The sequence below is a fragment of the Colossoma macropomum genome, unplaced genomic scaffold (genome assembly GCF_904425465.1).
Source record: "Colossoma macropomum unplaced genomic scaffold, Colossoma_macropomum, whole genome shotgun sequence".
Lineage (NCBI taxonomy): Eukaryota > Metazoa > Chordata > Actinopteri > Characiformes > Serrasalmidae > Colossoma > Colossoma macropomum.
In genome coordinates, this window is record NW_023494806.1 from 9544152 (window position 1) to 9558728 (window position 14577).

Below are 14577 nucleotides of genomic sequence, written 5' to 3' on the forward strand. Positions count from 1 at the left end.
CTCCTGTTGAGTGGAATATTTACATACATTTTTACAACTAGTTACAGACACGCATACATATAAAACAGAAATAGCAATAAATAAGTTATATATGCATTGTTTATTTCTTATGCAAAACTCCTTTCAGTTCTCCATGAGATATACTAGAAACAAAGCTATTCAACAAGCTCAGTTTTATAGCCACCTTCTAGGATGTGCTTCAGGGCTTCATTTCAGGACTGAAAGTAACAACATCCAACATGAGTTGTATTACAAGACTGTAAATGCATTGAAGTTTTGAACATTTCAGTTTGTAATGGATCAGTCTCAGTGTGTCAACACTATCTGACCAACAGGTGCATCTACAGAAGATGTCTGTAGAGAACTTCAAGCTGCAGTCCACAAATAATCACCATAACAAGAATGTACATTTAACGAACAAAGTTCTTGGGATACAGTTTGAACAACTTTCCATCCTGTGTTTTCTCTAACCCGTATTTTTCCAGCTGTTCCTTGTCAAATGTGCCTGCTTCAATGTCCCTCTCAATCTGTGGGGCCACCACCTGAGCGAACAGTCCCTCTGCTGTCAGAGGCTGTTCTGTTCCTGCTGGGGTCTTGTAGGACACATAGGGTTTCAGGTTGAATCCTTCTAGGCTTGGCACTACAAACTCGGGAATCATTTCCCGCACAGGGATGAATTTCCTACTGGATGTTATTATTCCAGCTGGCCTAGCTCCTCTGCTTTTGTAAAATGTCCGAGGGCCGCGCTTGCTCGTCATCTCAGCTGTGCGGTCTGCTCCCCGGACCAGACCACGGGTCAGTGCTGATAGCAGCCCCATCTGCTCAGGTCAGAATGGACAAAGTGGTAGATAAGTATAAAATAATTAAGAGGATGGAACGTATAAAAAAAAAGTAACATTTTCTGTTAACGTCTGAACAATATATTACTACTACTGGATGACCGACTGTTTTATTGACAGAATCAGTTTTTCAAAAAATGGACTCCCTACAGTAAAGCTCCCTGTCCTCTTAGCCATGGTCCCATCAGAGAATGCTGCTTAGGTTTCTTTTGAGTGGTAGAAACTAGATGTCCACCTCTAAACGCTCCCTGACAATAACATTACATGGAATGGTTATGAGTATACTGCCTGATGTCTGAGACATTGTTTTACAGTAGTAGAACATATTTTAATAAATTTATTTTAATCCATTCATAGTTGAGGGATACATGAAGGATGTTCTAAGGCTAAATAGTGCCTAAAGAAAACCTTTTTTTTTAATTGACCATTTTTTTTTATTACATTACATATTGTTGCTGTCGGATCCAGTAACTTTACAGGAGAAAGACATAACATACTTGACTTTTAATGCAAGTCATTGGAACCAGGCATCTTTTCACGTCATTTTGGGCCATTTCTTTTGGTCCGTTTATCATGAAATTTACACACAATGTAAAAGGCAACAGGCATTTTCAGATTGTCAAAAACTGAAAAATCACAAAAATGGAGGTATGAGGTTTTGTTCGGACAGCAGCGATACATAAACACAGAAGACACGTGTAAGTTAACCGGTGGTTTTGAATAGTAAATAAAATGGTCATATAACTTAATGGTTATATAGCTAGACATTGGGACCTCTAGTTCCTACCACCACCACAGTAAAGAAAATCTGTGTTGGCAAGTTTCTCTACAAATGAATTATTACACCTCAAATCACTCTGAATGGCTTTGTTTTGCCACTGAATTATGGAGAAATTTTGAAAAATCGGTGGAATTCCCCTTTAAGATGAGGGCTGTCAGTGGTTGTAGCTACAATATCAACATGGACCCCACATTGAGATTCGCAGTTTAAACCTCTCACTCTAAAGCTCTTACTAAACCCAATATTTTGAATAAAAGCATCATTATAGGTGTCGGTTAGCTTTAAAAACATAAGCTAGCTAAGCTAAGCTAACTGCTTTCACTGCATCTAACGTTAACTGGCTACGTTAAACTAGCGTTTTAGCTAAACGAGTACTAAAAAAAACAAAACTAATAAGATGTAACGCATTTATGTGATCTTAACGAACGTTACACAACTAAAACGAGTCTAATACTGAAAGAAAGTGTGAAAATGTTGATTTAGCGCACTCTCACCTTGAACAGCGTGCACACCGAAAAGAGGCAGGCTGTACAATCGCGGAATGGGCGTTTAAAAGAAGTCGCCCCTGATAGGTCGAGGCGCTTCGCGCGGACCAATCAGAGTGTCGGATGCTGATGGAGGGTTTCTAAGAGCCCTGAGAGGGAATCTGAGTGAATGTGGTGATTGAACAAGACAAGTTTGCTGTGGACAAAAGGAGCGAAAGGAGGGGCTCAGGGAACAATTCAGTAAGTAATTCAGCGCATTGCTTGGGTATTATCACACGCACTTGTGCGCATGATTTCTCTAATATCATATCTGGCTTTGGTTCTTGATTTTCCCCCACTTGTTCTGCCGCTCTATATCTGATTTCTCGCTGGCTGACCGACGTGGTTTGTGTGTAAACAGCAGCTCTGAGGCTGCTGCGAGGAAAGCTCAGTTTAAAGCCAGACTCCGCTCTCCCGGACATTATATGCACACATTGGTTTCCAAAGGGACTTTAGGTTTGTGCTGTAGCAGTGTGTTTTGGAGTTTTTGTGCCTGAGTCTTTGAGTTCCCCTTGAAAGAGTGCGAGTATGAGATTGCATTAGGGTGGGGGGTCCGGTTACAGTGGACTTTTGCTCTGCTTTTCAGCTGCAGGTGCAAAGCTCTGTCAGATCTGTCAGCCACTTTAAGTTTAACAAATGATCCAGGCTATTGATTCTTCGCCGCCAGTGGCTTATTTTTGGTTTCAGTTATTTGTAGAGTGGGCTGCTCTGTTTGGTGACACAGGAGAGTTTGAAGGATGTTTATTTGACTCTGTGCTGCTACACATCAGGGGCGCAGCTAGGCCACTTTAGGCCAGACTATATATATGTATGTGTGTGTATATAACATATAATATAGATGTATACAGTATGCACCGATCAGGCATGACATTATGACCACCTCCTTGTTTCTATGCTCATTGTCCATTTGATCAGCTCCACTTACTATATAGGTGCACTTTGTAGTTCTACAATTACAGACTGTAGTCCATCTGTTTCTCTGCATACTTTGTTAGCCCCCTTTTACCCTGTTCTTCAGTGGTCAGGACCCCCATGGACCCTCTCAGAGCAGGTACTATTTGGGTGGTGGATCATTCTCAGCACTGCTGTAACACTGACGTGGTGGTGGTGTGTTGGTGTGTGTTGTGCTGGTCTGAGTGGATCAGACACAGCAGTGCTGCTGGAGTTTTTAAATACTGTGTCCACTCACTGTCCACTCTATAGACACTCCTACCTTGTCAGTCCACCTTGTAGATCAAAAGTCAGAGACGATAGCTCATCTGCTGCTGCACAGTTTGTGTTGGTCATCCTCCAGTCCTTCATCAGTGGTCACAGGACGCTGCCCACAGGACGCTGTTGGCTGGATATTTTTGGTTGGTGGACTATTCTCAGTCCAGCAGTGACATTGAGGTGGTTAAAAACTCCAGCAGCACTGCTGTGTCTGATCCACTCGTACCAGCACAACACACACTAACACACCACCACCACGTCAGTGTTACTGTAGTGCTCAGAATGATCCACCACCCAAATAGTACCTGCTCTGTGAGGGTCCATGGGTGTTCTGAGCACTGAAGAACAGGGTAAAAGGGGGCTAACAAAGTATGCAGAGAAACAGATGGACTACAGTCTGTAACTGTAGAACTACAAAGTGCACCTATATAGTAAGTGGAGCTGATAAACTGGACAATGAGCGTAGAAACAAGGAGGTGGTCATAATGTTATGCCTGATTGGTGTACATTTTTGCGTGTCACCTACACTTTTAAACATATCAACATGCCAAACTTGCAACTACAGAAAGAAATCAATCTCTATCAAATTGCACAAACTGTGTATTTGAATAACATATTTAGGAGCTGCAGCTTATCAAAGAGAGAGAAGACAGTATTGCTTGACTTCAGTACCTTTACTTGATCTGTGCCTGTTGTAAGTGGACAGATACAGTATTGCAGTTGTACTAACTCTGCTAAATACAGACTATGAAGAGAAAAATCTACTGTATGTTGGCTTGACCAAATAGCCATTAAAAAAAAATAAATAAATTTCCACCTATTGCTACTCTAAAAGTTCATTGTGAACAGACCTTTTGGGGAGTATGCATTCAGACCCCCTTCAGTAAAGGCTTAGCCCCCCTACCCACAAATCTGTAGTGATGCCCCTGGTCCGCATTGTCAAATATGAAGCTGATTATTGTGTTTGTTCCCTGATCATATTGTGTTTCCTCCACCTTCTTTCTTTCTACTTTGTAACCGATTTTGTGACCTGCAGTTTCATGAATTGGTCACAATCGCACCAAAATGGAGCTAAGCCTATTAATCAAATATGTGAAGTATGTGAACTTATGTACACGCTGAGATTAACCTTGTTTTCTGTGCAAGAAATGGATGTCAGAGAAGATGAGGATAGCTGCAGTATATACCCGGTAAGAATCTGTTTGTTTGTTTTTTGTTTTATTTTTTATTCAATGCAGATTTTTAGACGTGGATTAAAGGGGAAATCCACATATGTTTCAAAATATCTGCATAATTAAATCATTAAAATGTGTTCAGAGCCATTCAGAGGGGTTAAATATTACAAGCCCAGTTCCAAAAAGTTGGGACACAAGGTAAAATGCAATAAAAACGGAAAGCAGTGATTTATAATCTAAATCTTTGTCCTGTATTTGAACAAAAACAGTACAAAGTTTTAACTTATCAACTTCATTGCTTTTTGTAAATATACACTCATTCTGAAATTGAAGACTGTGACACATTCTAAAAGTTGGGATTATGAAATCTTCAGAAAACATCTTAAATAAGTGATGCACTTATGTTTGGGTGTAAAAGGAGCATGCAAGAAAGGCTGAGTCCTTCATGAGAAAGGATGAGTTGAGGTTCGCCACTTTTCCTAAAATGCATCAGCAAAAAAATCCAAAGTTTTTAAAAATAACATTCTTCAGCCTGGAATTGCAAGGATTTTAGATATTTCACCCTCTACAGTGCAAAATATTATCAAAAGATTCAGTGAATCTGGAGTGCGTGAAGGAAATCTGGAGTGCGTAAAGGGAAAGGCTGAAAACCACAAACCTGTTGTCAGTAAATACTGTTTGTTGTAGCATCCACAAATGCAAGAATACTGTGCACAGTGGATTCTTGTGTCAACAGCATCCAAAAACACTGCCGACTTCTCTGGGTTCGAGCACAATTGAAATGGGCTGTGGTCTGACAAGACAACCATTCAGATTGTTTATGGAAATAATGGACATTGAGTTCTTTGGAACAAAGAAGGAAAAGGACCACCCCGATTGTTGTTAGCGTAAATGTAAAAAACAGGGTCTGTCATGGTATTGGAGGGTATTATTGGGTAACTTGCACATCTGTAAAGGCATTTTTGGGTGAGATGTTGCCTTTTAGACGCCGTCTTTTTCAGGGAAGTCCATGCTTATTTCGACATGACAACACCAAGGCACATTTTACGTATGTTACAGCAGCATGGCTGCGTTATCAGAGAGTGCAGGTGCTAGACTGGCCTGGCTGCAGTCCAGAACTGTCTCCCATTGAAAATGTGTGCCTTATTAAGCTGAAAATACAACAACAAAGGCCCTGTGTGGTTGCACAGCTGAATAGCTGTGTGATTGAAGAATTGTAAAAATGTTCACTTTCAAAACTGGATCAGTTTGTGTTTTCAGTCCCTTAATGATTATTAAGTTTTGTTAAATGGAAAGGTGATGTAACACAGTGTTAAACCTGCTCCTTTCCCAGTGTTTTTGGAACATATTGCAGGCATCATATTTGGAATTAGCATATATTTACAAAAAAGAACAAAGTCCACAAGATACAACATTAAATACTTATGTAATACTTTTGTACCATTTTCAATTGAACACGGGTCAAACAGAATTTACTAATCACTTCTGTTTTTATTAGCATTTCACATACTGTTCAAACCTTTTTGGAACTGGGGCTGTAAATCTGGTGTTCAGGAGGAATTTCTCGAGTCAGAATTGTTCACAGTGGTGATGATAGGAAGCAGATGTCTGAAATGTTTAAATACCTAAATGGCCAAAAAAATGTGTGCTGTAGACTTTGCGACCCCTGATTTCTATCACCACCACTGTAAAGAGATGTTTGGCTTTGTGGGTGAGGCTGATTAAGCTTTCCTCAGCCTGTGCGAGTAGATAACAGTGATTGTGTTGATCTGTAGACGGTGCTGCCGTATGGAAGTGAGTTCACTGCGCGAGTGCAGCACTTCATGGAGGACCAGCTGCACACCACCATGGTACACATACATGTTCCTGTATTTGTCCCTTGCTCTTGTAGGCCTATTCTGTAATGTCCTGTTGTGTCCATATGAGACTAATGTCTTGTTCGCTCTTTCAGTGGACGGGTGTGCTGATCGGAGTAACAGTTGCAGTCTTGCTTATCAGTGTTATTATATTCTTTTTGTACAGAAGGTACAAACCAAGTAGGTACACTATCTTTTTTTTTTTATCTTGTTCGTTAGAATAATGATAAATATTTTGCACACTTTGAATTTTGACCCACTGTTATTTGGGTGCATTTTCCCAGGAGAACAACAAGCCCCCCAGTATCGCTTCAGGAAAAGGGATAAAGTGTTGTTTTATGGCAGAAAAATAATGAGAAAGGTATGACTTTCGAAAAAAAAAAACTTTTCTGGTAGTATATGAGTCTAAAATCGTAGTTACATTTCATACCAGTGGGCTGTACCATCATTAATATGTATTTTTAGGTGTCTTGATATGTTATCATGTTTAACCACGTAACATGAGATCTTGAAAGGACCATCAATTTTATACAAAAATAAGTTGGAGATCACTTAAAACCTTAATTTGTCTTCATTTTTATTTGGGGAAAAATGGGTTTAAAAAAGAATAAAATGACCTGAAATTGTTTTTGTGATTTTTCTGTAACAGTCGGGAAACAACTATGACAAGTAGGTTTTTTATTGCAATTATAATTAGTATTTATTGCAGAAAATGTAGTGCCAGTGCCACATGCCCTGCACCACATGATGGCATTTCCAAAATTATGTTTAAAAGACAGGCCTGGGTCATGCGTGTTACTGAAAGTTTAACGTGAGTTGCTGAATATGCAATTCCAAAGATGTCGTGCTAGTTTTAGTTTCCGTGTGAAGTACAGGATTAAAATGTTAAAAATGTCAGCTATTACCTCTCAGCTGTGTTAGTAAAGGTAACACAAAGAACTTAAAGGTATGATCTTTCTTTGAAGTTGTTTCTATTCATGATAGTATCATGTTGTTGGTAAGGCATGATTACATATTGTAACAACTAAATTAAAATACATATTTATAAATCTTACAAAGATAGGATCCAAAATTTTAGAATTAATTAGTATATAAAATTTATTTTTTGTGTGTTTCTAATAGATAAATAATAAATGTTTTGCATATTTGCTTTAATAATTCAGGTGCAGACTTTATCGTCACCGGCCAATTCAGGTCCAGTGTCTCAAAAGCGAACCCGAAAGAGACCCAAAGTCCTCTCAATAGCACGCAAGTATGTAAGATACCCACCGTACGGACCCCACTCTAAAAACTCACCAGCTGAATTGCTAATGCCTCTTTTGCCTTCTCTGTTTTATCCAATAAGGATCCTGCGTATTCGTCGAGAGCCGCCCACCCTCCAGCCCAAAGAGCCGCCTCCTTCAGTTCTGGAGGCTGATCTGACCGAGTTTGATGTGCAGAACTCTCACCTGCCTTTAGAAGTCCTGTACATGCTGAAGAACGTCAGGTGTGTTCCAGCAGGCTTTCGCAACCCACGCATTGAAATCTTGCACTACCTGTCAAGAATGTGAAGACGTCTATCTTTTCAAAAATATTTTTTTACACAGATAAGCATGTTTCATATGTCAGCTTGAATTCACTCAAAATATCAGATACAAAGCTGTTTAGATTTTGCCATCTTTCTTCGCAAAAACAGCAACAACTGACAAAAGTGCTACTTTGGGACTGATGCTATTGTAGCCCCTCGTTGTAATGTCAGCATTCATCAGCCCTAAACTGCCAGAAGAGCTTGAATGTGTTTTAACAGTAGTTTGGAAAAGAAAGCTGTAAAGTCATTGTTTAAAATCTGCGTTTCACAGTAGGCCGGGGAAATAAGGTGACGTGATGAGATAAACGATGATTGTGTAAGGTGATGGTGACACTCACAGTGTTGAGAAAGAGGATTGAGAGAACTAGAGAAGACTGCTTGCTATATAACATGTAATAATGTGTTCATGTAACGTTGAACTCCATTTTACTGGTAAAGTAAGAGATTTTTAGGGGGCAACCATAAGACGTTAAGCTACTGTAGAGTAAATTCCTCATTGTCTTTGTTGTGCGTTACCCAGAGTGCAACATACTGACTGAGGAATAATCTGAGTTTAAGGGTCCCGATAGGTCAGATGAGTACTTCCCACACATATCTATAGCTGAATAACAGAGCTCCTCTGCTGTAATATTGTATGTATGTATGTATAATGTTGTAATGTATCGTGTGTGTGTGTGTGTGTGTGTGTGTGTGTGTGTGTGTGTGTGTGGGGTGGGGGGGTTTAAATAGTATGTAAGGCATGATCTGATCAGGATGTCCCCTGACATCCTCCTGGTCGGGGTTTACCAGGCTTGACCTACTGGGACCCGCTGATCTACTAGGACCCGCTGGAGGGAGCGGCCAGGAGGAATTTGTGGGGGACAGGGTCGTCTGGGATTCTCTGCTCTCCCAACTGCTACCACGACCCTATCTGGGTTAAGTGGTTTAAGAGAATAAATGAATGAATGAACGAACAAGGCATGGTTGTGGATTTGGAACTCACTGACTCGTGCTTCTTTTGCAGCTTGCAGTTTCTTCAGCAGGGGGAGCTGTTAAACCCAATTTTATATAATCAATAATCTCTGTTTTGTCCAGATTAAAATACACCCACTGTATATAATAAGGGGAAAATTAGAGTGAAAATCGGTTGGAAAAATTATAAAATTAAGGCAGACTTTGATGGGCAGTGCCGAAAGTGAGTTGTAAAAGTAAAAGATGTGTTGTGTTCTCTTGTGGTCAGGGTGCTGGGTCACTTTGAGAAGCCTCTGTTTCTGGAGCTCTGTCGTCACATGGTGTTTGTGGAGATGCAGCAAGGGGAGGGGCTCTTTCGGCCCGGAGACATTGATGACAGCATCTTTGTGGTGCAGGATGGCCGTCTGGATCTCTGCATTCATGAGAGCGTAAGAACCACTAAAGAGTTACCCACAGTCCTCTTCAGTTCTCTACCTTTATTACCCTTTAGTGTACCTGAATACCTGCCACCTACTGGCCACTGTATGAGCTCCCCCTACCTTATAGGTCCATTTGTAGACATTTTGCTGGCCCGTTGATGCATAATTTGTCAGCCACTCTCTGCCCCTTTTCAGTTTTTGGGCACAGGACTGCTTTTGACCACTGATTTTCAACGTCAGCAGTCACACTAACATGGTAGCGTGTGTGGCACTTGTTTGGGTCTGTCAGGCACAGCAGGGTCACTGCTAGGTTGAGAGTGGTCCACCACCCAAAAATATCCACCCAAATGGTCCTGTGGTCAGAAACTGACCATTGATGACAGGCTATTCTAGGATGACTACAGTTTAGCTATAGTCTCTAACTGTACATCAACAAGGTGGATCTACCAGGTAGGGCTTTGAAATAAAGCTGGCCAGTGAGTATGTTGTGCTCTTCTGTTTTCAGGATGGCACAGAGCTGGTGGTCAAGCATGTTTTGCCTGGAGACAGCGTTCACAGTTTACTCAGTATCCTGGATATCATCACGGTGAGATTTATCAGAACTCCTCCACATGATGCAGGCCTTGAATCCATGTGTCTTCATGTATATAGACTGAGCCTTAGGTCATGTCTGTCCTCTTTGTCTTTGTTGTGTGCAGGGATATCCGGCTCCCCTATAAGACTGTATCAGCCAGAGCTGCCGCTCCAACCACGGTGCTCCGCCTACCAGCCACGGCCTTCCAGTCAGTGTTTGAGAAATATCCTGAAACTCTGGTTCGCGTCATTCAGGTGCTGTCTCTCTCTCGTCTTTTATACCCCTTAATATTTTCTTTTTTATTTAAAATATGATTATTGAGTAGGGATGCACCAATCATGTTTTTATGGCAATTCTGGTGGATGTGTTTTGGCCAATTTATATTGGCCTTTTTTCTTATCTGAAGCTCACATTGTATGGGGTAAATTAACACATGAAACACAGTAGCACATTTCCAGTAGTTTCAATTAGCCAAACTTGCAATATAAACAACATAATTAGCTCTTTAATGGGCCTAACTGGCATTTTTTTTTCTGTAAACAAGTTGCCTATTCAAATAATAGTACTGGATCACATAAAGGTCTATATTGAAAGTAAAAGACAACTGGCTATATAGCACAATGACTCATGCATAATTATTCACTTACCTGCCTCAAGTACTTTACATCATAAAATTACAACACAGATCCACCGAAGTAAAATTAATAAATTGGCTGATTTCATGTTATGAGCAAATATCTGCAGATTCTGATCTTTGCTTATTCCAGTTGTGTGTCCCAATTATTAATGAAACATTCAATTTAAATTTAATCATTTATTAATGCTGTTGTTTTCTGTTCTATTTTGTCAAACACTTCTTCCACTGTTTTAGCCACATTTTAATGTATGAAAAGTACTTCTTCTTCTATTGTTAATGTTATTATTGATGGTAAACACATCTTGAGTAGATGGGTCATTTCAATGTATTGAATTTTAATTTGTTAATTGTGCCATTGGCTAGACTTTAAACTGTCTGATACTGACGCTGAATGTATGTCTGTCCAGATCATCATGGTCCGACTGCAGAGAGTGACCTTTCTCGCCTTGCACAACTACCTGGGACTGACCACTGAGCTCTTCAACCCGGTCAGATCCACAGATCACACTCGACATGCACATAAAACGGCAATGACTGGAAAGCCTGTAACCCTTAGAAGTCACAGTTATCGCTGGCTATAACAAAAACATATTTATATTATATTATGTTATATTAGCAGAAAATTTCTTTTGAAAATGCAGATTCTAAACATCCCATTCATACCACATTTGTTTTTGTAGGTAGAAATTTTTGTGATTTGAATGAAATGTTTTTTTCCTTTCTCCAAAATAAGGCTGTTCACACAGCAAAAACATGTTTAACATCTTTTGAGTTGTGTTTTAATACATAATTATTTATATAATTCTATCATTTAAACTGTATAATTAGTTTAGATCATTGTATAACATTTAAATGGTGTAGCAAAACAACAGTAAGAATACTTCTAAGTGGGTTGCTGGACAATCTTGACTGAACAACCTGTTGACTGTTTGAACAACCTGTTGAGTGTTTAAAGAGAGGCTCTGTGTGCTGTGTGTTTCAGGAGAATCAAGCTGTTCCTCTGGACACAGTGGCCAGTGTGCTGGGGGAGGGCGGTCCAGGCCGAGGTCACCGCAGACACTCTCAGACGGAGGAACACATTGCTGATAAACCTACTCACAGCAATGTGGAGAGACACGGTGATGCAGGTCTGTCACTATAGCAGCCTAAGACAATAGGGTTACACAGGCTGTGTACACTACTGTCCAAAACTTAGGAATCTCTAATCCAATTAATAAATATTTTATTTAATGATAAATTATGCAGCATAGATTTAAATATAAACTGGCAGTTTTGGATGTTTATTTAATCTGCATAATTTTTGGATAACAATCAGACATTAATAAATGATACTGTAGTGATCTATTTGTGAGTTATCTGACTGATGGTTTGATCATCACTTTTGAAATATGAGGCCAGTTAATTTCAGTAATATTTTATTCTTGATGTTGGACTCATCTACAGCTCTGTTCATCATTCTAGACAGGTGTATAATTTAGGGCTTTAATAATAATCAGTTTTGAAAAAACAATGAATTTGTAATTATTGATACATATTAATATTTTCATTTTTTAAAAACAAAGAGATTTTACAGTTTCATATTCAGTATATGAAGGACATTTTCCATTTATGGCAGAGGGGGGTCAACAAAATATGACAGCCTTTCCATGCCAAGTCTGAATTTTACAGATAAAAAAAAAATTACATTTGAAAACATAAACATTAACATTAATGATTGCTCTCAGTGCCCATAGTTCCTCATGGTTTATTCGCTGGGTTTGATTTTTTACCTTACATCATAATTCAGTGTGATTTATACTGCTTCTGTTGGTATTTTCGTTCTGTGGAAGTGTGTCAGCAAGGCCGACACCTTATTAGAATTATGGCATCTCTGGTCAAATTACTGTTGATTGTCTAAGTCAGGCATGTCAAACTGGTGACCTTCTGGGCCAAAGTACTGTGTATATTAGCGGTTACACTCATCTAACACTCTGAGTTCGGTTCATGAAGGCATTGCTAATTAGCTGGTGAGCTGAATCAGGAGTGTTTAATGAGGCGGTTGCTGAAGTCTGCAGTGTTTTGGCCCACGAGGACTGGAGAGAAAATAAGTTAACACATTCTCTAAAATTCTAAATATGGCATTTTTCAGCAAATTTTAGTGCACAAATTTTTATTATTGGCTGAGTTTAACATTTTGGAAAAATATAAAACCCAAATATAAAGTATGGAAACTTTTGCATGTTTTATTTTTTTTCCCCAATATGTTAAATTCTGCAAATAAACAGTAGTTGTATTTTTAAAACGTGCAGAAGTGTGTTCTGTGTAGAGGATGTGTTAACTTATTTTCACCTAGAAAATCAACAGAGCATGTAATTTGACCAGAGCTGGCCAAACTTTTGCGTAGGAGTGTATCTTCAATGAAATTAGTTATTGAAATTTAAATAATAGTGTTATTGAAATGAGTTCTTCCAAACTTCTGAATGGTAATGTACAGCAACTTCTGAAACACGTGGCATAATTGAAAATAATGATGCATTTTCCAGGCCTCAGTTAAGTGTGGTGTAATTTGATTGCTTGTTTAGACAGTGGAAAGTCCAGTCCAACACACAGCCCCTCGGCCTCCTTCAGGAAGTCTCGCTCTATGTCCACTCCAACAGACAGCTCGGTTTCAGGTAGTGAGACCACAGGCTCGTTATCAGTTTCAGAACACACCTATACAGTAAACACATACATCCAGCATAGTCATGTTGATGTTTGTCCTTCTTACAGCAGGGTCAGGTGACCTTAATACTGCCTTTGAACAAGTGAACAAAAATGAGGTTCCTTCAAATCCAGCTGTTCATAAGGTACTTTTACTTTTCCTCCCATAATAGGAATTGTTTGAGCATTCGGTCGCTGTCATGTTAAAATGTTTTGAGTTTTCTTGTTGTTTGAAAATGCCAGCTATGCTTAACATGTGAACATGATGAATGGACCAATAGAAATGATCCCATATTACTTGGAATAAAATCAGTTCTAGATTAAACACAGACGTTTACCTGAAGCTTTTGACAGACGTATTAGCATATATTTTACCTTTCACAGTGACTCTTTTAGTAGTGTCCCACTGTCAGGCTGCCACTCATGTTCACAGTCAGTGACGTATCTAAGAATTTCAGAAGGTCTAGGGTGAAAATTGGCCCCGCCTATTGTTAATCAAACTTTGATTGGTTGATCCCTCTGTCTCTTTGTCATCATGCTGATGGTTGATCTAACACAGGGGTTCGACAACCCAAAGGTTAAGAAGAGCCATTTTGTCCTTTCAATAAAAATCAAACCTTGGGAGCCACAACATATGTTCATTGTACCATCTTGGCTGTAAATATGACTCGGTATGTGCTGATCTACTAGTGTAGACTACAAATATGATATGAACGAAAACACAGACTCACTTTGCTCTGCTTGAGGTCAGCTGTAGCTGCTTTTCTTGCATCTCCAGCAGGAAACTTTTCCGCAATAGTTTCTGGTAAAATGTCTCTTAACATTCGTCTTTTTATGAGGCTCAAGTCAGATTCTTATTTGAATTTTCCCGTTCCACCTTAAATTGTCTGTGAGATGCCAGAATGTAACTGCTGCACCATTTAAGTTGTTATGGGGAAATTCGAATGAGAAGCCGACTTCAGCTTTGCGACTTCATAGTGTTTGACAGTTTCTCGTTGCAGATTAAACGTATCAGGAAACCAGCTGGAGTGATTATAAACGCAGAAAGTCCATTCATCTCCAAATTATCGATGTTCGTCTTTAATCTTTCTCTTTGCCTTTTCGTTCTACGTTAACTCCAGCAGTTAAAACCATTTATTGATAAAACTGTGTTGAACGATCAGTAGAGCTTTATTTTACTGCAAAGGAGGATTATTTTATTTTTACCTAAAAATCTAATTCTGCTGTGGAGCCGCAACAGGGCAGTAACAGAGCTGCGTGTTGCCGACCCCTGATTTAACAGGTTAGGCCTTCTCTTTAACTCTTCTCTTTAACCTAACCAATAGGAGTGCTTGCTTTGCTATATCTACCTAGATACCACAGAGAA

At 39.4% G+C, this 14577-nt stretch overlaps 2 protein-coding genes across 3 annotated transcripts in view; one reads left to right on the plus strand and one right to left on the minus strand.

The window, feature by feature from the left end:
* Positions 1–81: 81 nt before the first annotated feature.
* Positions 82–2202, minus strand: mrpl41 (mitochondrial ribosomal protein L41). 2 transcript variants are annotated; one of them, XM_036598443.1, is made up of 2 exons: positions 2115–2202; positions 82–827 (listed from the first exon to the last, which is right to left on the minus strand). In XM_036598443.1, the coding sequence occupies exon 2, from the start codon at positions 816–818 to the stop codon at positions 411–413; it is 408 nt and encodes a 135-aa protein (XP_036454336.1). In that variant the 5' UTR covers positions 819–827; positions 2115–2202; the 3' UTR covers positions 82–410. The 2 variants fall into 2 exon arrangements, with proteins under 2 accessions (XP_036454336.1, XP_036454337.1); XM_036598444.1 differs by having other exon boundaries at positions 82–818; positions 2115–2156.
* Positions 2203–2229: 27 nt separating this feature from the next.
* Positions 2230–14577, plus strand: part of pnpla7b (patatin-like phospholipase domain containing 7b) — a 39503-nt gene continuing 27155 nt past the window's right edge. The window contains 15 exon segments of the mRNA XM_036598438.1: positions 2230–2345; positions 4500–4543; positions 6304–6378; positions 6480–6564; positions 6669–6745; positions 7548–7636; positions 7730–7870; positions 9171–9330; positions 9827–9907; positions 10020–10031; positions 10033–10149; positions 10940–11020; positions 11515–11659; positions 13094–13183; positions 13281–13357. Of these exon segments, the coding sequence (XP_036454331.1) occupies positions 4502–4543; positions 6304–6378; positions 6480–6564; positions 6669–6745; positions 7548–7636; positions 7730–7870; positions 9171–9330; positions 9827–9907; positions 10020–10031; positions 10033–10149; positions 10940–11020; positions 11515–11659; positions 13094–13183; positions 13281–13357 (1272 nt within the window). The 5' untranslated portion in view covers positions 2230–2345; positions 4500–4501.